General features: G+C 38.4%; 1 protein-coding gene across 8 annotated transcripts in view; it reads right to left on the bottom strand.

Annotated features, from left to right (window-relative positions):
* EHBP1 (EH domain binding protein 1) overlaps window positions 1-24,659 on the bottom strand; it is a 300,325-nt gene that overhangs the window by 18,055 nt on the left and 257,611 nt on the right. For all 8 annotated transcript variants that reach the window (XM_075863149.1, XM_075863153.1, XM_075863152.1 and 5 more), the window contains 2 exons: window positions 3,222-3,321; window positions 1,952-2,025 (listed from right to left, as the gene is read on the bottom strand). In XM_075863149.1, the coding sequence (XP_075719264.1) occupies window positions 1,952-2,025; window positions 3,222-3,321 (174 nt within the window). The remainder of the gene's footprint in view (window positions 1-1,951; window positions 2,026-3,221; window positions 3,322-24,659) is intronic.

Consider the following 24,659-nt stretch of genomic DNA (forward strand, 5'->3'; position numbering starts at 1 on the left):
ACAATGGAGTTGCTTGTGGCAAATAACCAAAAGCATGCCATTATTTTTTAACTTTGAGATGAATAATGATATTTCGGACTGGTCACTATGGCAGGCTAGATCATGCACCTCCCCCCTCAGGCCCGGCATCAGGAATTATACAGTGTATACCTAGAGCTTTGAAATAAGCACAAGTAGTGTACAAGTCCCACTAGTAAAAAATACAAAGTTTTAGCCAATCACATGACACATAAGCAACCTTACTTGCAAATGTCTAGAAGTGGGACTTTAGGTCTCCAATCTCTCCTATAGAGCAATTTATACCCTGGAAAGTGGCAACCCCCAACATTGTGCAGATGATTGGACCTCCAAGCCGGATGTTTATTTCATAAGAGAAAAGCAGTGACTGGTCTACTATAACATAACATAATACATTTGAATGTATTCTCTAATGTTTGCATGAAGTTGCAATAGTGGTGGCAATACAGTTTGAGATATTAAAGATGAAGTCCACGAGCTGTCAGCGACTCTTTAATAATTTCTCAGATTCCTTGTGCCATTTATTCCATACAAATCTTTCAGCATCCATGAAAGTCTGCTAAACTAATTACAATTGATTGAATATGGATCAGGAACCTTATCAGGTGAAAAAAGAAATTACCCAGTGACAGTCGGGGAGGTCAATACCGAGCAGCTCACATCACTCAGCTTTCAGATGGTATTTGGGGGCTCAGTTATATAATATTAACTAATGGCAGCAGTCCACTTACACTTCAGCAGATGTGAATAGAAACAAATCACTAGTTGCTTTTTTTCCAAAATAATCTGCCACACTATTACATGTAATTTTCATCAAAAAGACCAAATTCACAACCATTTATTCACTATTATAGCCCTTTTACACGAGCCGATGATCGGGGAAACGAGCGCTCTCATGAACACTCATTCCCTATCGTTGCCCTGTTGATGAATGAGCAAATGTTAGTTTGTTGGCTGGTCAGATCTTTCATGTGGCCCAGAAAATGGTCATTTGTCGGCTGCACATCACCCTGTGTAACCAGGGGATGATCTGCCGACAATATGCCAACTGTATGGGGACAAAAGATCGTAGTACCAATCGTTGACCTCATAGATTTCGATCACTGCTCCTTTTAAATGGAGCAAACCAGTGTTGATACTGCTGTATTGTTGATCGGCGCTCATTTACCGGGCACAAAAATCTATCCCCCTGTAAAACCACCTTTATGCCTAATGCACACGACTGTTGTGTGCCGGCCGGGTCCGTCCGTGATTCATGGAGAGATAGGACATATTGTATCTTTCCATGGATCGGAGAGTCTGGTCAGTTTTAAAGGACCTGATTCACCCACTAAAGTAAATGGGTTAGTAAAATCGGCCTGAGTGGCACTCGGTCATGTGCAACTGCACTCAGTCTCCATTCAATGATTAGAACACAAGACGTTGTACTCTTATCTACAGGAATATGGGGGGAATTTATTAAGGCATTAGCGCCAGTTTTGTAGCGGAAAACTACGCACGTCATATTTGTGCAATTATTTTTTACATTTTCTCTCCTGTCGTTTGAAAAGTGTTGATAAAAGTGGGAGAGGTTATCCCAGAAGGGACGAGGCCATCGATTTCCGTCAAATTTATGATTTTTAGACAGAAAATGGTTAAAATTTTAGCACAAAGAGCTCATAACAGGCGAATATTTAGTTTTCTGTCTTTAGGACTGCCAGAGATGCGCCCGCCTCTTAGACGCATCACACTTCAACGTACTTCTGTTGAAGACTGGCGTGTGAAGCGCAAATAAATTCAACCCTATATGTAACAAAGCCAAATGTTTATATTGTTTTCAACCTGAAACATCATCCCAGCTCTAAAGATTATTTTTATTTTATTACTACATATTTTTCCTCTGTAGTTGGATTATTATCAGGCACAAGAGGTTAACACCCCATTTCCGTCTTACCTTCGATAGCAAGCATTGCTCGTAACTCTCTGTTCAGTAGCTCAAACCTTCTCTCTAGGTCATGTTCTTTTTCCCTATAGGCAAGTTGAGAGAGAAGTAAAAACTGAGCTCATCAATATGTTAATTACTAAATCATTAAACACTTAAAGGGACCTTAAGTGTGCATTGATTTAGGGAACTCATAAATGACTTTACTCTACCGCAATAAGCTACTTCACACAAATGATACACAAACAAAGAGGAGACGGGAAGACCGACTGCAGGAAACACAACTTCACAAAGTTTAGTCACCGAGTCTACCCTGCACCATGTACAGTTCATATGTAAAGTGTCCTATAAAAATATCCTAGGACTAAATATTATAAAAAACACACAGATATAATTGTGACAAAAAACAACTTTACATTAATGTATATGCTGATCATTTTCAATAGCAACAGTCAAGGTCTTACATAACAAAAAGCCAACCCTTGAGGTTGCTATGGGGCCAGTTAGAGAAAAGCCCTTTAAAGGTTGGCCCCATGCTCCTCGAGATAACCGGGCCCACATGGCTCTTCTCCCCTACAGGTCATAGCATGGGGAGGGGGCAATCAAGCACTAGTCGCTCTTGTTATTGCATGGGGATATCTGGAGGTGTAAAACAGCAAGGGGTCCCAATCTGATATACATATGGGACCCCCTAATTCCCATTTCACACACAAATAAATTATATATATATATATATATATATATATATATATAATGCACATATTTACGAGCAGAGGCAACTTTAATATAATTATTTTAACCTTCAGGTATTCTAATATATTTTGTTTTCTTTTGCCGTTAATCCTCCCTTCCAGGGTCAACACCATAACAGATCCTAAGCATGTCATAACATAACTAGCGAGTGAGTTACTCAGATCCTTGTCACCAGTGTTGGATATTATTAGCTGACGATAATCCCTCTTCTGAGAGCCAAACAGAACAGGAAATAATGGGTGACAATAGAAATGGAAGCGTTCGTTTTAATTTTCCTGAGTCACAGGGCAAAAGAGATGGGTGCAGCCCGAGAATCGTTAACCCATTTATGTTTACATGCGTCAGTCAAAGTGTAAAGACATTAGGATCGGAGAGATCCAAACAATACTTATCTGGCGCCAATATCACTGGAGGGCAGAAAGACTCGAATAGAGACAAAAGTCAGAGCAGACTGCATAGAATTACTTTTGCATAAATCATAACATGTACTATCATAAGTGTAACCGAGACAGGTGCCCCATGTACTTACAGAAGTGAGAGCTGGTTCATTCGTCTGATCAGGGCATTTTTCTTGTTTACAAGCATGAACCATTCCTGCATCAACGTCTCTTCTTCCTCTGTATACATTCCTGAATTTAAAAAAAGAGAAAAATTACAAGTCAAAGACGGTAATAAACACATACACAAGTCAAAGAGCGTAATAAATACACACAATATTCTTGTTTTTTTACAGCAGTGATGTTCGGTTACTCTTGCTTACACATACACGTCCATACGATGAGCCTATACACTGCATACACTGAAGTCTATGTTTACTATACATCCATAGCTCACACTATAAAGATATATATGAGTGACCACACACATACACACACACACACACACACACACACACACACACACACACACACACATACATACATACATACATACATACATACATACATACATACATACATACATACATACAGCACCATCCTTGAGATATCAGCGACCAAGTTGCAAAGGAGATTACATTGGATAGTTTTATCACTCTCCATGCAGTAACAAATACAAATCCATCATGGATGCTCTTGGGATAATTGTGCCCAGTTGAATTGAAATGTTTATCCAAACTATTGAATGGTATATGGCCAAATATTACAGAAACTCTCAGAAAACCAGCCAGATCAGCCCTATTGATACATGTGAAATAATTTATATGTTTTTAGATTGAACTAAAGAAGACATAGTATCAGCTATAACACAAAATTAAATAAAACTTGTTTTTTTTTTATTGACTTTTTATTGTAAATAAAGCTTAACCATTGTAGGATTATAAAAGTTGTGCACAAGGGCGTACGACCATAGAGGCAGACCATGTAGCTGCTAAGGGGCGCAGAACAAGTTGATCCCATTAACTATTTTGCAGTGAGTACCTGTGCAGAACTCCAGTCTCCAGAGGAACTGTATTGTGCAAACAAATCGGCTCATGGGTCACGGAAAGGGAAGGGCAAAGAGGGAAACAAGAAAAAGGCCCTCCTGGTAGCAAAACCCGGTACCAAAATGGGGGCCCATTTTATTTTTATTTTTTTTATACAGGGCCCCGATCTATGTACGCCACTGGTTTTGCAACGGTCTAATATATTTTTTAAAATATAGTTTGAGTTTCTATTTCAAGATGTCTCCAATAAAAATGTAAATCGGCGTGTTTGGTGCAACTTTCCATATACTTATTCAAAATTATACAGCGGCTTCAGTGCCAGTGGGTCCCTGCGTGTCTCTGACACGCAGGATTGAACGGTTATGGATCACATCTATGTTCATAACTTAGGCACCCTGCACACAGCCGTAGCCCTGTGCACTGTCCGTGATTACGGGCATGGACGGCCGTGGATTGTCACCCCTGCTCCCATTATAAAGCATAGGAGAACGGTCCGCAAAATCCAAAAATAGGACATGTCCTATTTTTTGCGGGTCATTTCTACGGCCCGGACATTGATCTGTAAATATACAAGGTGGTGTACGTGGGCCATAGAAATTAATGGTTCCGTATTTTGATCCACAATTACGGATCCGTAATTACTGATCAAAATTACGGTCACGTGCATGCCTTAGATGTGATCTATAACAGGTGAATCCTGCAGATACAAAGCAGCTATATCTCAAAAAGGTAAAAATTATTTTTAATAAAAAGTATTTCGAAAGTTGCACCAAATACACGGATATATATTAAATGAATTATAATAAAATTAAAATAAAAGATCTCAAAGGAGTACATAGCCTTTAAGCTTTGTTTTAAGGTTTTAGTTATGCTATATTTACATGTAACTAGAAAAAACCTTTAATGGCCTATTCCCTCATTGCGGTTTTGAAGGTTTTTTTAATGAGAATTTTGCAAACCGCAGCAAAGACGATAAATCTAAATCCGTACAGATGATTGTAAGATCTTGTTCACACTGAGGAGGAAAATATAATTTGAAGCGGAGAATAACGCTTTCAACATCTGTATTTGTTATTTCTTGGAAACATTATCCTTCTCCACATATCTCTACCATGATTGATAGGAGGAAAAAAAATACTGCACACATTAAAATGTAGACAGTTATAAAAGAAAAATTTAACCATAAAGAACATGTATAATGTCTGTATGCTGAAGGTAAATATCCCAGGAGGGGTTATAGAACAAATGACGCTTAAACCAAAATAAATAAATAAATATATATATATATATATATATATATATATATATGTATATATATGTATTTATTTTTTTAACAGAGGGCAAACCATGACTTCAATGTGGAAACATCCCACTGTGTAAACAATTCAGGAGGAGCGGGTGAGAACACGGGTGGTGGGTGTAATATTCTGTAATACACTTCATTTATATGTTGAATGTTGTAGACACAATCCTTTGTACACAGATACGCACACAATTTTCCGCTGCAGCTTTTTATCAGCATCATCAGAGCCACTGTATGCACAGCCCATAAATATAAAGTAATGTCACTCTCATCCTTTACTTCCTTAGTATTCCAAAGCTAGGGGGGGAAATGCACAAAATCCGGTCAGATAATGTTTTGTCAATAACTAATAACAGATAAGAAAAGGCTCTCAATACTGGACAAACAGATGGCTTCCCTGGACAATACTTGATTTAACAAGCTATTTGCTATATACTTAGACTCCGGGTTAATCAAAAAGTATAATCTGCCATCTATGAAAATGTTCTTCAACAAAACCCTGGCCAAAGGATTGCAGGGGCTCCGCGGCTTAATGAATGTTAAAACACCCGCTGAAGAATCTTTGTGAATACGGCTATATCTGTGGAGGGCAGAATAAAATGCTGCCTTAGTAATGTTGCAATTTACAGTCACTAATGGAGAAAAAATATCTGAAATATATAAAATAGTATGTATATGCTATGGGTATTGGGGGATATCTATTTGAACATTATTTTCCAAACAAGATTTGTTGATTGCTAAAAAATTTACAACAAACGTTTGCTTTGAATGACCATATTTTGTGTTTGAGAAAAATTCTCCACTGTATGAGATATGCATAAAATGTCTCACAACATATGAGGCAAATGTCTCACAAGTCCAATTAAAGGGGTAGTCTCAGGAGGACAACCAGTGTGAAGTGCCCGCTGTGGTGGACTAGTCCCGTCCATGAATTACATGGTTGGCCATTCATTTGAATAGCTGCCAGGTAATGCTACATATCAGCCGCTGCAAGGAAATGTCTGGCCAGATGTGATCTCCCCCGGTAATAACAGCTGATCACCAGGAGTTAGAGAAGATGTATTCAAAAAGTGGTCATGTTCGTGAGTCAATCCCTTTAAAACAGCGATTTGTTGGAGTATGACCATGTCCGGTCATTGTATGATGACTGAATTATGAATTTTTATATAAAAATGTATGTCGTACCTGTATACGCCCCATTTTTAAAAAAAAACTGAATTGTGACCTTATCTACCAATACTATTTACACAAGAAAGTCCCAATATGTTACTGGAATAAGCTTTTAAAAAGCTGACTGCGAAACGCGTGTCGGGGCTTCTAGCATGGTGGCTGTGTGTTGGGGGAACAGTATGCAGTATTGGGTCATTATTCTTTCTTTTGGAAGTGCACCTATGTATAGGAATGGACTGTATATATTTACTGGTCTTCCCTCAAAGTTTATTTGTTGTACCACGCTTTATTATAAATTGTGTCATATTGCTGTGGTCCCCTACCCACCACCACACTATTGATTATTTTTAATTGTATGCACATTTTAAGTCTTGATGGCCAACTTGATTTTATGGTATCCCTAAATAAAGTATTTGAATTTTGTATGATACATACTTATGTGCTATGGAGATTTTTTTTTTCTTGGACATTGATGTGTCTACACATATGCCGATAGGTAATGTTACTGGAATAAACTCTTCTATAATATGAACACCACTTCTATAATCTGAACACTAGGTCTTTACACTTCTGCGATTACATGCAAATGAACAGCCCAGCATGTCTTATAGCCCATCCTCACCCTGAGCTGTACTCACAATACTATGGGCTACTGAGCTCAGATTTCTTAGTATTTCTTGATGGTTCAGTGTCTGTACAGAGCCTGCTCTGGTGATCTGCATTCTAGGAGGTGTAGTCTGTACATCAGGCACTGTGCCGTAATCTAACCTAGCAAAAAAACAGTCTGAACCTGAAGTGCAGCATTTTGCGTTGCATTGTAGGAGGTCCACTATGCGGTTAGGGGTGTGGCAGTTGCCAAATGGATTTCAGTGTCAAGCAACAACATTTTAAATACAGCTCTAGAGTATAATACAAGACAAGAAAGTAAGTTTAGTCAAATTTTGACTAAAGGTGTAAATGGTGAACCCTTAAATCAATAGGTCTCACTGCGTCAATTCCCAATTTTAAAGGTTAAGCGTTGTTTAATACAAAAACACATGGGAGGCTCTAGACTGGACAGCAAATTTTCTTGATATAAAAAAAAAATATATATATAGTTACAAATACCAATAAAAACTATTGAAACGAAAAAAAAAAAAATATGGAGAAAAAAAACCAACAAGTCTAAGCCCTGTTGGAAAAAGGAATTTTTTTTTTTTTTTTTTACTTACTTACATAGACCTCAAGCTTGAGTAGGTAAAATTCATTATACAAATCAAAGTCAAGGAAAATGTTAAAGGAGGTAGAAAAAAAATAAATCATCAACACTATGTACATTAAACATCCGGGACAAAACCATCCGGGACAATGTTAATTCATGACAATAGTTAGAAAATTTCAGAAGGGAGAAGTATAAATAAAACAAAAATATACTACAGCATTCTGTACGAATATTATTTGACTATAAATAAATTCCCAGCGGAAATCCAAGACTCTGTCTTCTCTTTAGTTCAGATACTGATGAAGAGGTTCGTTGTGAAATGTATTGATGACCTTTACTTGACAGACGCTCTGATGTACAAACAATACTAGCCACATAAAAGGAAGAGACGTAGAACAATTAATAAAATCTCTACATGAGGTAAACATGTGTTCTGTACTGAAAGCAATTGTATCATGGTGTCCATCAAACACTAGAGCAAGTGGAAGCGTTTCCCGAGAGCATACATGACAGTTTACTGAAAGCCACTTTATAACAGGACCATGTCTAGTAAATGTCCTGCATTTCATTTAGGCCCTGCGCGCATAACCACCTGCGTTTTCGACTTGAAGCTGCCATAGACACAATAATTGTCCATTATAAGAGGCAATTAAAATGACTAATTCCCCCATTAACATACATTTGTAGCTTGACCGAATAAGTATGTGAATTCCATGGAAGCAAATAGAGATGAATAACTGCCAGATAACTTTCTAAAAAAAAACAACTGAATCAGACAGGAAGAACCCAACCTCTTCGATATTGGATCAGATTTTGGGAGAGGTCTTTAAAATCCCTCAGACATTAGATTGACATCATACCCCCCTAAAAAAGGTGGGACCCACTAACAAATGGTAGGGACAGTTCATACTGTTGTTTAGCTGGTGATACACCTAATACAACGGTCGGCAATTCCCTTATAAAAACACACGTTTGGATCAGCCAAGCATTTTTCTGCCATATGGAAAGAGAGGGACAAAGTTCTGCCAGTGCTCATCTCCCAAGGGATGGGGCATGGTAAAATCCAACATGTCCGTTCCTGGTGTCCCTGATGTCTCGATTTGGTGACAGTTGAGCTGTCTCCATACACATTAGATTAAATGGCTGTAGTTCCCTGCACATCGGGATGGCCAGAAAAAGGTGCAGTTAAGGAAAAACTTAGAAGGAGATGCAGCACTAAATCAGCGCTGTGGCCTCTTCATTCTTTTGAATTGGTGGGGACCTCCACCAATCATTAAGTGATATCATATCAGAGTACTATACCATCACTTTATAGGATGGCCATAACTCTTTAAAGGCAATTCAGTGTTTGTATACATGGAGAGTGTCCATGGAGAAGAAATATAGAGCCCTATAGGCAGATACCATTTTGTGGGCGCCACTGTAGTCATGGCCACTGTGATCGGAAATCAGGGGCAGAATTGGAGCCCCAGCCTAACTTTAGTAATAATGGTCATTAATTGCAAGTTTACAACCAGATATCTTAGAAGTTCTCAGAACAGGAGTTCATGTTAGCGGCATCAATCTTGTCGTGTCTCCCTTCTAGGAGACAAAAGGTTTTTACCAAATTAATCTTGCATTTAAGAACTACTTAAAGAACCCTTCTGCCTTTTCTCCAAAAAGAAAAAAATATTCAAGCCTGTGATCTCAGTTAGCATTTTATCAATTCTTCTTCACCCATTTGTTAATTAATCCAATACTAGTAATCCAATTTACCCAAACTATTAAGGAGAAATGGATTTTATACCACACAAATGCCTTTCAAGATCCCGTATATATACTTGTACATATTGTAAATGAATGTAGAATGTTTCACTTTATTCCCCAAATGTTCTTCAAGCTAATGTGTAAGGAGGATGAAGAAAAAAAAACCCACAAGATGAACATTGTTCACCCTGATTAAGTAAGAGCTCATTAAAGAGCTGTCAGTAGCTCACTTTGAATATGCATGAAGCATATAATCAGATCTCGTACCGTCACTAGAGGAGAATATAGTAAGTACAAAGAATTGATTTAATTACTTGGAGTAGGCTATAGTGGTTGAGCAGTCTTGTAACTGAAAAATAAAAAGGAGGCTGCATTCTAGCGGTTTAGTAAAAGAAGGGGGAAGAAAGGGCAATTTTGTCCCTCCACAAAATGGATTCGACATAGAAAAGACTTAAGAATTGCATTTACGTTATTCCTTGAACTTGGTCAAATAGAAATTTACTTTTAAACACCATCTGCGGAAGACGTCAATATTCTAAGAAAGCTGGTTTCCTAAATCTGCCCCAAAATGAAAAAAAATATAACTTGTAATTTATGGTTTTAATAATAATAATAAGCTAATTTTGTGTATTCAGGGAAAGTCTTGTAGTCAAAACTAGCAGTTTAGAGAAGATTACCAACTTTACAATTCTCTAAGGAGGAAAATGTAAAAAAAAAATAAGGATTTTTTCGATTTAGGCACACCTTAGTGCAGTTAACGTTCACGCACTCGTAAGTAGCCGAAATACTGATATTTGAACCTCTACCACATTACTCATCTTAATGCGGACATGATGGAACTTGCAGCAAAGCCATTTTGACTGCACAGGCTACTATCAGGCAATTGGGTCAAGTCAAAACATCACCATTAGTGGATTATGTAAATATGTTCATGCAATGTTTCCTGGAGTGATGACTGTTCATTCAGCTGAACTGTTGTGGGACCTGCATTGTGCACCCAGACAACCTCATCTGGTCTGTTTCATGTGAAATATATGTATTTATTTACCTAATTTTTGGACAATTATCGACTATGAATGTATGAAATGCTGGCACAATTAAGTTTTCTTAAAAAAAAATTAAAAAATCCTCCAAAAGTACATAAATTGTTGTAACAAATATGGCAGTCGGTGAAAGTTGCCTTTAACTGCCTTAAGGGCAGATAGATAATAGGATAATGTTAGGAAAGCTATTGGGGACCATGGACCTTAGGGCTTACAAAATATCTATTGATGAAAACACCAAACAGTAGTAATCTGGAATAAGGAAATTAGCTAACATTGCATAACAGTTTTGTTATTTTAAGAATATACTTTTTTTTTTTTACTTTCATAAATCAGTAGTACATGTGAATATATGAAACTCTGCAATATTTCTTATTAGTGGAAAGCTGCATCTACCTCACCCTTTTTCTATGTTCACACTGAGTTTTTTGCAGGCAGAAAATTCTGCCTCAAAATTGCGTCTGGAATGTTGAGGCAGATTTTGATCTGCCTGCACGCCATTTGCAAAAAACGCTGCAAAATACGCTCTCTCTGCCTCCCATTGATGTCAATGGGAGGTCAGAGACGTAAACGGCCGAAGATAGGGCATGTCGCTTCTTTTTCTCACAAGACTGTTTTTCCGCACACGCGGGAAAAAAACGCCAACGCCTCCGCCTCCCATTGAAATGATTTTTGGCTGTTTTTTGGCGTGTTTTCCAACACTGTTTCCGCGTAAAAAAACTCAGTGTGAACTGGCCCTTTAGAAGCCTGTAGTACTCCTTTTCCCTGCGTTCTCTCTTTAAATATTTACAAGCCTACTCAGACATAAAAACAAAAAACCATCTAGTGTAAAACAGTACAGAAAGGCTATGTTCACACAGAGTTTTTTGCAGGCGAAATTTTCCTCTCCCTGCACGCAGATTTTCGCAGCGTTTTTGAGAGCCGCGGGCATAAAACGCCGCAAAATACGCTTTCTCTGCCTCCCATTGAAGTCAATGGTAGGTCAGAGGCGAAAACGCCCCAAGATAGGGCATGTCGCTTCTTTCTCCCGCGAGGCATTTTCGGGCCGTTTTTGACAAGTTTTTTGGCGCGGTTTCCGCGTCAAAAAACTCTGTCTGAACATAACCTAAAGTTGGGATGGAGAGGAGGGGGATGCAGCTGCAGTTTCTCACTGAATGATTCAGTGAAATATCTGATTGGCTCAGAGCACTCATCACAACTCTTTCCTCACACCAGGAAGAGTGTCTACTCAGCAAGCAGGGAGAGAGAGAAGAGGGACATTTACAGAAACCGGCAGCAGGAAGGATAAAAGACCCAACAAAATTCATGTTACACACATTTATGGCTGAACTACATTTATAACGTATCTACAGCTGTCCGGGAGATTTTTTTTGTATTGATCGTTACGCTTCAATTGTGACTATATTGTATGTATAATTAACGACTTCAGTAATAGTTTCTGATGGTAACACTAAATGTAACCTTATAGGACGTATAGTTATAAGGACTTGACGAAAAACAGATCAAACTAAACATAATGGAAGAGTCATCACATGTAATCCTATATGACTGAATTCTGACATAGTGCCGCTGTGGTATAATACATGACTTACGTATCAGTTTGCATTGCCTTACAGTGTGTTAGATTTCGAAGGCAAACTTAAAAAGCAGGATGATAATCTACATACATAATACAGAGTACAAAGAGATAACATCACACGCACTAGCCCTTCATACTCAGAATTATGATTCAAAAGAACTGTTGGGGATACTGCACACCCCAATCCATATAGCGATATCTAAAATGAGTCAAACGCAATCCAGTACTGAATTTTTCTGCAGAAAATCTATCCAGCCGTTTGTAGATCTAACAGTCCAGTTGTAGCCAAGCATGACATAGGGCCACATGGGAGTTACAGTGCAGTCTGTAGACCAATGATTTAAAAAAAAAAAAAATGCAGAAAAATGTAAGTAAGGGCCTGTTCACATCACCGTTCGCTTTCCGTTCCGGGGGATCCGTCGGAGGTTTCCGTCGGGTGAACCCCGCAACGGAAAGTGAAACCACAGCTTCCGTTTCAGTCACCATTGATATCAATGGTGACGGAAACATCGCTAGTGGTTTCCGTTTTAACGAAGGGATCAATAGCGGAGTCGACTGCTCTACTGATTCCGTCGGAAAACCGGAAACCTGCCGGAATGGTGACGAACGGAAACAATTAGCCATGTTTCCGTCACCATAGACATCAATGGTGACTGAAACGGAAGCTGTGGTTTCACTTTCACTTTCCGTTGCGGGGTTCACCCGACGGAAACTTCCGACGGAACCCCCGGAACGGAAAGCAAACGGTGATGTGAACAGGCCCTAACACTGTAAAGCTGTGATACCAGTTATACAAAGCGGGATCCTTACAATTCATATCGTGTATATAAAATAAATCACCTGCTAACAACACAGACGGTGTCACTCCACAGCGCCCTTTACTTTGCCTGAGAAACAATATACAGAAACCTGCATTTTAGCACTTGTGCTCAACAGGCACTTAATAGTATGAAATGATGGACACAGAATCCCATCCTTTCTAATAATCTTGTGACAAAAGCTAAAAAAGACATCATCCCATTAACTAGTGATCTGAACTGCTAATGCAGAGTACTTCCTAGTGCCTTTTATGTCCAATGTGGCTATTTAAAAAAAAAAAATTAAAAAAAATCCCACTAGGCATTCATTGTGAATAGCAGACTCATTCATCTTTTATCTCGATCTCTTCTGAGGAGAGCGTGAGTGAGGCTGAAGGTGTCATTGATATGATGAAGTGGAAATTAATCAGAATTTCTCTCATATTTTCCTCATCACACTAATTTACTTTTGTCAAAATGTACCTCAGTTGGGAGCGTTCAGACGCAGCCCCCTGTTGTATTATTATTTTTTTTTTAATGCAGAATAGCCAAAGAGTGCGTCAATTGAAAAGCACCAAGGCCTGGACACAAAAAGCATTTGAAATTCTCATTTAGTTGTCTTTATTTTGCTAGCGCCATGTGGTCCTTGAAGATGTAGAAAACACGGGAAGCCAAGTAAAGATCAGAGCAAGCTCATTAGCATTCTGACCAAACTGGAGTGGTGGAGATGTATAGTTTGGCTCGTTTGTCGTTTTGAAAGCTGCCGGTGGTAAGCTTTTCTATTTCATTGTGCTTTTGTCTTTTGGGGAGTTTTTTAACGCAGCAGGGTGTTTGCTAGCTCCTGGGCTGTACAAGGCATTGTGGGAACCTTTCCTGAATGGTCGGCCTATAGTATCACTATAGCGTAAGTCACAAAGTTTTCACTCCCCATTCATACAGGAAAAATTACACCAATTTATCGGCTTCTGCGGTCAGCTGTGACCTTACCTCAACACTTCAATAAAAAAAGCTGAGGAAAAAAAACGCAAGTGAAGTAAATTGTTACGAGGGGTGGGGGAGTCTTAAGGCCGTCAAGATGTTCCAGCCCCACACGATAAAGCAATTAGCTGAAATGTGAATATTTATTAAGAACCTGAGGATGAACAGGAGAAAACCGTTTTCCTACAATATTAAAAAAGTACATCTTTAAACAAATACATCTCTGTTCTACAGAAGGAAAGGAGACTCCTGGCAAGATTGGTTTATGCTTCGGAATTATGTAAATAACGTATTACCTCTCAGAAGACCTCTGCAAGTTATTACCCTGCCCATTTGATTTTTTATTATACATAAGGCTTACTTTGATGGTTTATAAAGACTACATTAATGCTGCCGTCCCTACACGTCTCCAAGTTGCAGTTAAATGGATAAAAGTCTTTTTGGATGAATTTATCTGCTAAATCCTTGCGGCTGCCCTCCTATCTTGGATGATGACCCAAAAGAATGTCAACAGCTCATTTCCCAGAAAGCTGCTAAGAGTCACTATGCAAGTCATAATCTGCTCACTCTCAAAGAACCATTTCAAACATCGCATTTCACAAGCTGTTAAAATGGGAAAAAAAAAAGTCACTCATCTCCCGACCACCCTGATAAAACATGTCTTATGTGTGCATTCTGAATCATTTTAGAACACGGCCATACTAGGTTTACGTTTATGGAAATCACTTTTTACAATTTGTCTCATCTTAGATGACAGTATGTCAAATTCCTGCTACCTAGAAATAGTAGGACGGGGAAGTCTCTACATTTACTTAATTAATTTACATATTAATTACTTGGCAATAAAGAGCTTATTACCTTAACGGGAATACAAATCCAGTCATTTTTAAAATGTAACAAATCTACTAAAAAGTGTTAAGATCCAAATCTGGAAACAAGACATGTTCTAGGCCCTGCTGGTATGTCCCAGGCTCTCAATGAAGAATCAGGGTCATTCCTTGTATTGACAGCTTTTTCAATCGGGACTCAGGCTATTAATGAACTAGAAGGTCCAGCAACACAATTAAAGGTCACTTTGAGGTTCGGACAAGCTGTCAAATATTATTTCTGCTGTGGACAGCGAATGTTCAAGTCTTAAAAAAACAATATTGATTTTCACTGGGAAGAAGAATTGGGTTACAATTCAGGTATATACCGTTATTCTTCTGGTTTTGAATCAAATCAATGACAATAGATGTTTATCCTGTGGGACTCCTACTGGCACCAGTTTCCTCCCAAAATATAAGATCTTAAAATAGACCCTAAATGGGTTGTCTGAAAAACATGTCTTTTTTTTCTTACAGGAATAGTGCCACCCTTGTTTGTGGCTGTGTTTGGTATTGCAGCTTAGCCCTCTTCACATAAAAAGGGCTGACCTTCAATACCAGACACAGCCTACAGACAACAGTGGTGCTGTTACTGGGGAGAAAAAAGTTATTTTTTTTTCTAAACCCTTTTTTAGCTGGCCAAGCACGTTTGTTAGCTCTCCCAACTCCCCAATAAGTATGCACATTTGTCTTAATTCATTGAGGAGGTAGGAAGGGGAGAAGTGTCTTATCTCCTGGAATAAAAATTTATCGATACTCTAAAATCCAACATGCCCGATCCTTCCATCCCCCTAGATTTGGCGTTAGTCAGGAGGCCCTCAAATGTGTGTGAGATACAGAGAATTAGATTGGGAGCTTCATTGGAGTCAAGGGCTATGATTGGATGCATTTTGGGGTACAGGGCTGCGGAATATTTTAAAACGATATAAGGTCATAACAAAAAAATATATATCTTGCCAATTAACTAAAGATCTTATTTTTGCTTATAATTTATGTTTGACAATTTTTCCAAAAAGTAATCCTAGCTGCTCAAACATTTTACTTTACATTTTCGTCATTACAGATTTGCCAAAATTTATAATTTGAAGTTACAACAAATAAAGTCAGGCTTAGTAAGTTCCTGTTTAAAGAGGTTGAATGAGAGAAGAGAAAAGTCTTTTTTTTTCTAGAAAACACTGCCACCCATCTATATGGGCTCTTTGTGGTATAGCAGGACAGCCACAATCCAATAAAAAAGGCTGAACTGCAATACTGCCCATGAACAAGAGTGGCGCTGTTTCTAGAGGAGGCCTTTTTTCTTTTGCATATTAACATGCACCATTATGTTTTCTAATAATGAAATCGAATCATAGGAACAATGTGGTATAAAAAGGTGTATAGCTGATACGTCAAATTTAAAATTGCCTTAAAAGTAATTCAACAGCGGAAAAACATTATTTATTCTCTATGTATTTGATAGAACAAACTACGTATTACGAAATCTAACCATTGGGCCCTTTAAAACTTTGCAACATAGACGCACTGCACATCATTTTCCTTGGGTTGATACTACAAACTAATACCCTACAAAATAAATGTGATTTTTTTAAACAGTAAGCTTATATTTTGGAGGAAATAAGAGCCAACCCTGTGTGGCCCGAAACAAAGTCTTATAGGCAAACGGTTACATTTACAGAAATAAACAACAATGATGCCTATATAAATAAATAATTATATTTGAGCTTACTATGAGCCTTCATTGATAATCCATTTCGGCTCATGAATATTATTAAATTTTTGATAAAAAAAAATATTTTCCGGTCTCTGGGTCTCATACATTGGACTTAGCGTAATATGGAAATAATTGTATTAAACAGAAAGCAAAAAGAAAATATAATTACACTCATTGCAGTAGAGAAGATGCAGAATTTTTTTCAGTTAACGAAAAAAAATTAAAAAATATATATACATATATATATATATATATATATATATAAATCCAGAATTTAGAAACTATTCATAAAAGACGAGTCATGACGCTCCCTCACTCGCCTTGGAGTCTTGGACGTAGAGGCCAGATGTTGCACAAATGACCAACAATTGAAGGTTAGAATAAATTAATGACTGATTTCTGAGCTTTGATGGAATTAGCCATACACTCCTTTTCTCAAAGTGCCATGTGAATGTTCTCCCGTTAAACATTATTCTCTCACTCTCCTCTTTTTTTTGACAAGTGAGGCCACCCGGCAGAAAACAACTGATGCAAAACCCAGGAGTAATCCCTCTGTTTAGTTCAACACCGTGGTTAGCCTTAACACTGCCTCTATTATCCAATGGATTTAGAGGAACTTTCATTTATCTCTTGCCCTATGGCTCCAACTTTCGAGCTTAAAAAAAATAAAAAGGGGGATTGGGGCTTTTCCGATGTAAATAGATTTGCTTGTGAATACAATGGACTATTTTGGCCACCGATTAAATGTATCGACTGTAAAGCTGCCATGGCACATATTTGTGATCCCCACATAAACATGTATGAAAGCGGATTATGAAATCACGAAACTCTAGGTACTGAACAGGGACATTGACTGCACAATAAGACGGCTGTGGCAGTACTTCAAGGTGCAAAGAAAAGGGGGAGGGGAAATCAATTATAAGGAAATACGTCTTACGTGAAGCAAACCAAAAACTTGCACGTTAACAGACTGGTCTAGTGGGGGATGGTCAACTAGAAACTCCACTCCGGTAAATGCAATTCCAGGTAGTCTTATCACAGCCACCCCCCTTAATATGAAGTAGCTGATTTTACTTCGGCTTATCATGTGCTGATCATTCACAGTATAGGTCATCAGTATATGATTGGTGGGGGTCCGACACCCAGATCCCACACTGATCAGCTATTCCAGCTGCCTTCGGGTGCTGGAAGCTATGCAATGCAGGGTCGGTGCCGGAAGCAGAAGGCTCCGACCACTGTATAGCGGCCATGCTGGGCTGCTGCAGCTCTGCTACTATACAGTGTGTGGAGCTATCTGCTTCCGGCACCAACACCCGCATAGTTCCAGCTCCCGGAGGCAGCCGGAACAGCTGATCAGTGCAGGATCCGGGTGTCGGACCGCCACCAATCATATAATGATGACCTATCCCTGTGGGTAGGTCATCAGTATAAAAAACAGCCCCCAATCTGGACAACCCTTTTAAGTGACACTGTTTGGAGTGTCCTGGAAATAAATGTCTATTCTAGATGCTCGACAATCACTACAAGAATGTAACGAGATTCTCATAGTATACAGAATGCGAGGGAGAGACACAGGAGCAGTCACAGGTTAAGTGTGAAACTAATCAGCTACTGGACAGGTTTGCAATTAAACGGTAAACTAAATTGCTTTTCCTCAATTAAGATAACAAACAAAGATGCTGATGCTGATAGGCCGACTCATCAATGGTTTGACAATGAATATTCACGCAGTGTTGGACTGTGTATCAGGTCAGAGGTGACATTTGCAGTATGTCAGTAAATACACAAACGATACACCAGTTATGAGATGATGTTGGACAAATATTCAAATCGGTCAAAAGTAACAGCGAAAAAGCGAATTATTACTGTGGTTGAATCCAATGCGCTCCTACAAGAGAAAGAGTCCAAACACACGACATATTGAGAATAATTTTACTTTGCAGTGATGCCCCTAAAACGGTACTTATCACTTGTTTACATAGGTTGAGATTGTTTACATGCAAAGTATACGGCATGCGCAATTAACCCCTTAGTGACCAGCCTATTTTAGGCCTGAATGACCAGGCAATTTTTTTTTGTTTTTTCTTATAGTCGCATTCAAAGTGCTATAACTTTTTTATTTTTCCGTCGACATAGCTGTATGAGGACTTGTTTTTTGCGGGATTAGTTTTACTTTTTAATGGCACCATTTTGGGGTACATATCAGTTTTTGATGAACTTTTATTAACTTTTTTTGGGGTTTTAAATTTACGTAAATAACACGTTAGCTTTATTCTATGGTACGATTACGACGATACCACATATGTATGGGTTTTTTATGTTTTACGACTTTTGCACAATAAAAACACTTTTGAACTAAAATTATTTGTTTTTGCATCGTTGCTTTCCAAGAGCCATCCTTTTTTTATTTTTCCGTCAATGTAGTGATTTTTTGGGCTTGTTGTTTGCGGGACGAGTCGTAGTTTTGATCAGTACTGTTTTGTGGTACGTGGGCTTATTGATTAACTTCTATTATGATTTTTTGGGGGGGCAATGGATAAAAATAAGAATGTCGCCATTGTTTTTTTGCATTTTTTTTTCACGGTGTTCACCTTGCGGTTTAAATTAGATATTAACTTTATTGTTTGGGTCATGACAGTCGCGGTGATGCCATAGATGTGTACTTTTATTTATTTTTTACACTTTTACTAAATAAAACCACTTTTTATGGAAAAAATGGTTTTATTTATGGTTTTACTGTAATTTTTATTTCACATTACTTATTTTTTTAGTCCCACTAGGGGACTTCACTGTGCGATCTTTAGATCGCTGCTATAATGCTTTGGTATACTTAGTATACCAGGGCATTATTGCCTGTCAGTGTAAAACGGACATGCAATCTATTAGGACGTGGCTTTTATAAGGCCCCCGGCTGCCATGGCACCCTATCGGAGGCTGTCGATGGGTGATATAGGGAGCTCCCTCCCTCTGTAAACAAGTAAACAAGTTAAATGGTCGCGATTGAAGTCAGCTTCGATTGCGGTCATTGGAGCAGGAGTCCGGCTGTCATTAGACAGTCGAGCCCAGGCTCCAGCCTGCACGGGACTCTTGTGCAGGGCTTAGACTGGGCCGCCGTGAAAAGGTGACGGCCTAGCTTAAGGCCCCCTAGTGACCGCCGTGAAAAGGCGTATTGGTGGTCACTAAGGTGTTAAGAAAAATTTTTCATTAACTAACCCCCACAAAAAATTACTGGAATTTGTCTCTTATTAAAGCTGCAACAGAATATTCAACTAATATGCCATCTTTTTCACGTTATACAATATATGACATTGCCATGTTTGGGGACTCCACAGAACAGACTATTAAAAGACTACTGGGATTAAAACCATCGATAGCGTCTTATCAGAACAAAGGGCCCTTCATTCAGATCAACGGGGGTAAGACATCCAAGCAATCAAACATTGATGGCCTATACCAAGTAGGCCAAAGTTTTATTCTCCAAAAAAAACTTTTAATATGAATCGGGTCAGAGTTTGGCGTGCTCCATAACTATAGTCTACAGAGGAAATGTATGTTTAAAAGTGCTAGCAAAGTTTTTCAAGAGGTCAAGCTGAGAAGGATAAATGTGATACTTCACGGAGAGAGGGTAAAGCCTTATTCATAATTTGCACATTTGGTCAGTATTTTGAAGCCAAAACCAGAATGGGATCCCAAATACCTGGAAAATATAACGGAAAGTATAATTTCTACTTCTTTAGCTTTAAAACACTGGTGCAATATGCTGTCCAAATCTGCAATGTGTGAATGAGGCCCAAAGCTGGCCATAAATGAATGTCTCACCACACTTACGGTCAATGACATTTCCTATTCTCAGATGCCACTGGCAAAGAAGAGGGTAAATCTACCTGCAGCGTTGATACACATCAAAGCAAAATAACATCTATGAGTCAGAAGGCAACTATCCTCATCTTAGGGGGAAAATATTCTATTCACACTGCGGTGTACGTTGGGAAATACTCCCAACGTATGCCACTGTATGCCAAATGTCCCCCATTGAATTCTATTATAAGTGGGATGTCTCTGTATTAAATAACATAGTTGACTACGCTATTCAATACTAAGAAAAAAAGTATGTAGACATTCTATTGGCATGTTACAACTCAATGGGCCCTATGGACATGTTCGAAGCATACGTCAAGATCATTTCCCGACATATACTGCAGTGTGAATAGAACCTTAAAGGGACAAACATGCACAGATATTTGAGAAGAATTCTCCATGTGAAGACGGTCACCAATATGGTTCATGTGCGTTGCTCTACATATCTTTTTTTCTTGTCTGACAGCTGATGGTAATTGTTCCTGGTTGTCCATGGTTCAGAGCAATTATTTCGGTACCAGACACATAATGATTATCGTAAACAGCTGTCATTTACAATTAGATTTTCTTATTTGTTATTACTTGTTTCAATGAATGTATTAAATGTTTAAAATCTAGGCCTGGTAGCGTCCAATGCAAAAAACAGATTCATCTTGTTTGACTAAGTACTTCAATAGAGAAGCAAATGAACTACTAACGTGCCCTAATGAACTATTTTGCAAGTGAATGCAGACATTAGTGCAACACTGCAGCGAAAAGCCTGCTGCATGCAAGGTTTGTTTCCGTTAACATTTCAATGAACCAATTAAATAATCATTTTCTACCCGCACACAATTGAGTGGTGCGAACATTATTTGTTCTTGTCACTGCGTGTTTAAGAAAAATATAACTTTAAAGTAGCCAAAGCGGAAATTTTCACAGACAGAAAAAAATATTATTAGATCCTTTGGATTATAGCCATCAGTAGATTAATTTTATATATATATATATATATATATATATATATATATATATATATATATATATATATTCAGAACGTGCATAGGAGGATAGTATGTACTGTGACTAGAAAGGCTGGATTTAGACATTGTGTATTTGTTGCAGATTTTTGAGCCAAGGCCAGAAGTGGATCCAGGAGGAAGAAGTAGTAGAAATTCTTCTTTTATATTTTCCATTCCTTGTGAAATCACTTCTGGCTTTGGCTCAAAAATCTGCATGAAAATCTGCAACACATACGTGACGTGTGAATCCAGTCTAAAATTCAGTTCAAGAATGTTGGATAAAAAATAAGTAATATGAAAAAGACAGTAGACAAGTATTGCTGGCTTGTAGAAGTGAAGCCCGTGGTTTAGAGGGGTTATCTCACCAAGACAACCTGGTTTAAAAACAAAAAAACAAACAAACAAAAAGGTTGCCCCATGGTGCTACGTCCTGGAACCCCCAGCAATTAGCTGAGATAGTCGGGGGACGCTTGTCTGGCTAAACTTTTCCGCAATGACCCTTGAAATTAACAGCCATGTAATACATGGCCGAGCCGAGTCTGCTAGAGCTAGAGCCAATCTTCTGTCTGGGTAATAAAGGGTGGTCCTGAGTGGGGTTCTCCCCTCTATGACATCGATACATAACATAAGGATGCTTGTTAAAGGGATTGTCCAGGATTAGAAAAACATGGCTGTTTTCTTCCGAAAACAGCGGCACATCTGTCCACAGGTGGTGTGTGGTATGACAACTTTGCTCTATTTACTTCAATGGAGCTGAGCTGCAATACCAGAGACAACCCAGGGACAGGTGTGGCACTGTTTTTTTTTTGTTTTTATTGTGGTTTTCACCATAAACAATTCTTTTACAATGAAACAGAAACATCAAAGCAACAAGGGCATTGTGATGATAACAACAATTGATACTATAGCAGAAGATGCAGCTAATCCTGTGCATAAAAATCAGAAGTATATGGGCGTCCGCCATGTCAGTAGCTAGGTAAGGAACAATGCCCCTATCAGTACAGTAAATCATAAGAAAGAAAATAATAAAATAACAGCAAATCAAAAATAAAATCAGCACTTTCCTCAAGTGCAAACAAAAGTTCCTATGTGGAACTTAGAGCCAGCTATGCTCCCCACATTCCCCAAAACACCGCCACCCAGCAAATATTGTATACCCTATTCCCTTGTGGTAGGTACAGGCATAAATGCCCCAGAGTGTATTAATGGGAAACCTGCGGTCCCGCCTAACAGGTTCCAAACGCGTAGGACGCTGTTTGTTTTTTTTTTTAAAAGAGCGGCCATGTTTATCGATTACTGTACAACCCAAGTGTAAATGGCCTATACAGTTCTGGTCGTTATTTAAGATGTAATTTCATTTGGGTCCAATAGCAATGTGTAAACAGTCATTAGGAGACCCCATTAGGGGGAACAGCAGCAATTTATTTTGGTTTAGTATGGGGATATTTCCTTACTATTCATATTCCAACTACAAAATATTTGTGCATCGTCCTGAAGTTATCAAGTTTAGTGTATGGGTGTATACCTAGAATCTGGAAATGTTTTAATCAACACTTTTTTTTTTTTTTAAACGTTAAGCTGCCTGTACAAACTAGATTAATTTCGTCAGATCCCGTCAAACATGTAATGTGTATAAGGTCCACCTGACTGTCCCCTTCAGCAGAGGACGTCGCACGGGTGCTTTAGTGGTTCATTAGTTTGACCCAGAAACTTGAAGATATCACGAGATCCACATGCACAAAAGATCTACATGCACAACATAAAAGTTGACCAATAAAAAACTATTTAGAGATCGCTCCATAAGAAAAATAAAGACAAGTGGGCACCTCCAAACGAATGTGTTGCAGCAAAAGGGGTACAAATAAACCCCAGAAAGTGAAGTGGACCCCTAGAATCATTGCATACCCATAATATGGATAAATATTCATGAATATATTAACAATCAATAAATAATTAGTGCAAATGAAATAACCAGAAGAACAATCATGTGTACTGACATCTGTTGTCTTTGTCATAGGAAATAATTTTCCAATATATATCGACAAGTCATTAGTATAATTGTTGGGTAATTTGCCATTGAAGAGTAGAATAAATTCATATTTTAACGCTAAATCCCCATTTGCTTAGTTGTTACATCAGTGACCAAGAGCATGTTGGGAGGAGTAGTTCAAATTGGAAAAATATTAGGAGGTCTAATCTATTCACATGCAACAGATTCTAAACTACTTGCGTTACGTACAATTCCTGTCCTATGAAATGCTACAGAAGACATGCGGTACTGTGCATTGTGCAGGCTCAGAAACACACAGTGAATCTCAGCCTCCTAAAAATCTTCGAGCACCCTGGGATCGACCAACAATAGGCTTGATCCCTGGGAAAAAAAAAACATTGTCCTTTTCAGAATGCTAATCTGGCATATCACTCGCTGGTCCACCCCAGCAAGTACTTCTGCCTGTGAAGACAATTAAAGGAATACATTGATTTAATACGCCTTATCATCATTCAATATTACAACTTGTAATTCATGCTAACTAGATAATCAAAATAGTTTTTTCCCCTCCTCCTCCTCTTCTTTATTTAAATACTGGTTTCTTGATGAAACTTGGTAGATGCTGCATATCTCATGATTAACGGACATCGTCTAAAGCATCCCGGTCCTCTAATCTTCCTAAAATCCCCTTTCATCCGATTGTTTAAGAATGCTTGAAAGGCTAACACCAAGTCTTCGGCTAGTGCACATGTGGGGGATGGGAGCCTCTGTAGGTTCGCTAATTAAACTGTTTGTCTTCTGAAACATTTAACTGGCTTTAGAGATTATTCTAATTAAGAATGATGTTAGATGTATTTTTTAATGTAGCCATTAAAATTAGTCATAATCCAGCAATCTCATGCACTGAGCTATGTAAATAGAATAGTGAGCAGAATTTACAGCGCCCCCCGCCACCCCTCCATTTTATTCCAAGCTTTTTCCTGATCTTGAATCAGCAGAAAACGTAACTTAGAAGACACGTGCGTTGCGAACCGCTGCAAGACTGTAGCATTCTAGTGCGGAATACAGCATTATAATTAAGCTTTCCAGACAAAAGCAGCTAAAAATATGAAGATCGCCCCATTTCCCACCCCTCACTGTATTAATCTCGAATCTTTGGGTCGTTTACGACATTGTTGGAACCTGGAACAAGTGGTGCCATGAAGTCACCAGAAATCTCTACAAATACTCCATCTACAAGAGATTACTAGTCTTAAATGCAATATAGATGTAGAGATACCAAAACAAATTTTTTTCTTACC

Source organism: Rhinoderma darwinii, chromosome 4, assembly GCF_050947455.1.
Source record: "Rhinoderma darwinii isolate aRhiDar2 chromosome 4, aRhiDar2.hap1, whole genome shotgun sequence".
Lineage (NCBI taxonomy): Eukaryota > Metazoa > Chordata > Amphibia > Anura > Rhinodermatidae > Rhinoderma > Rhinoderma darwinii.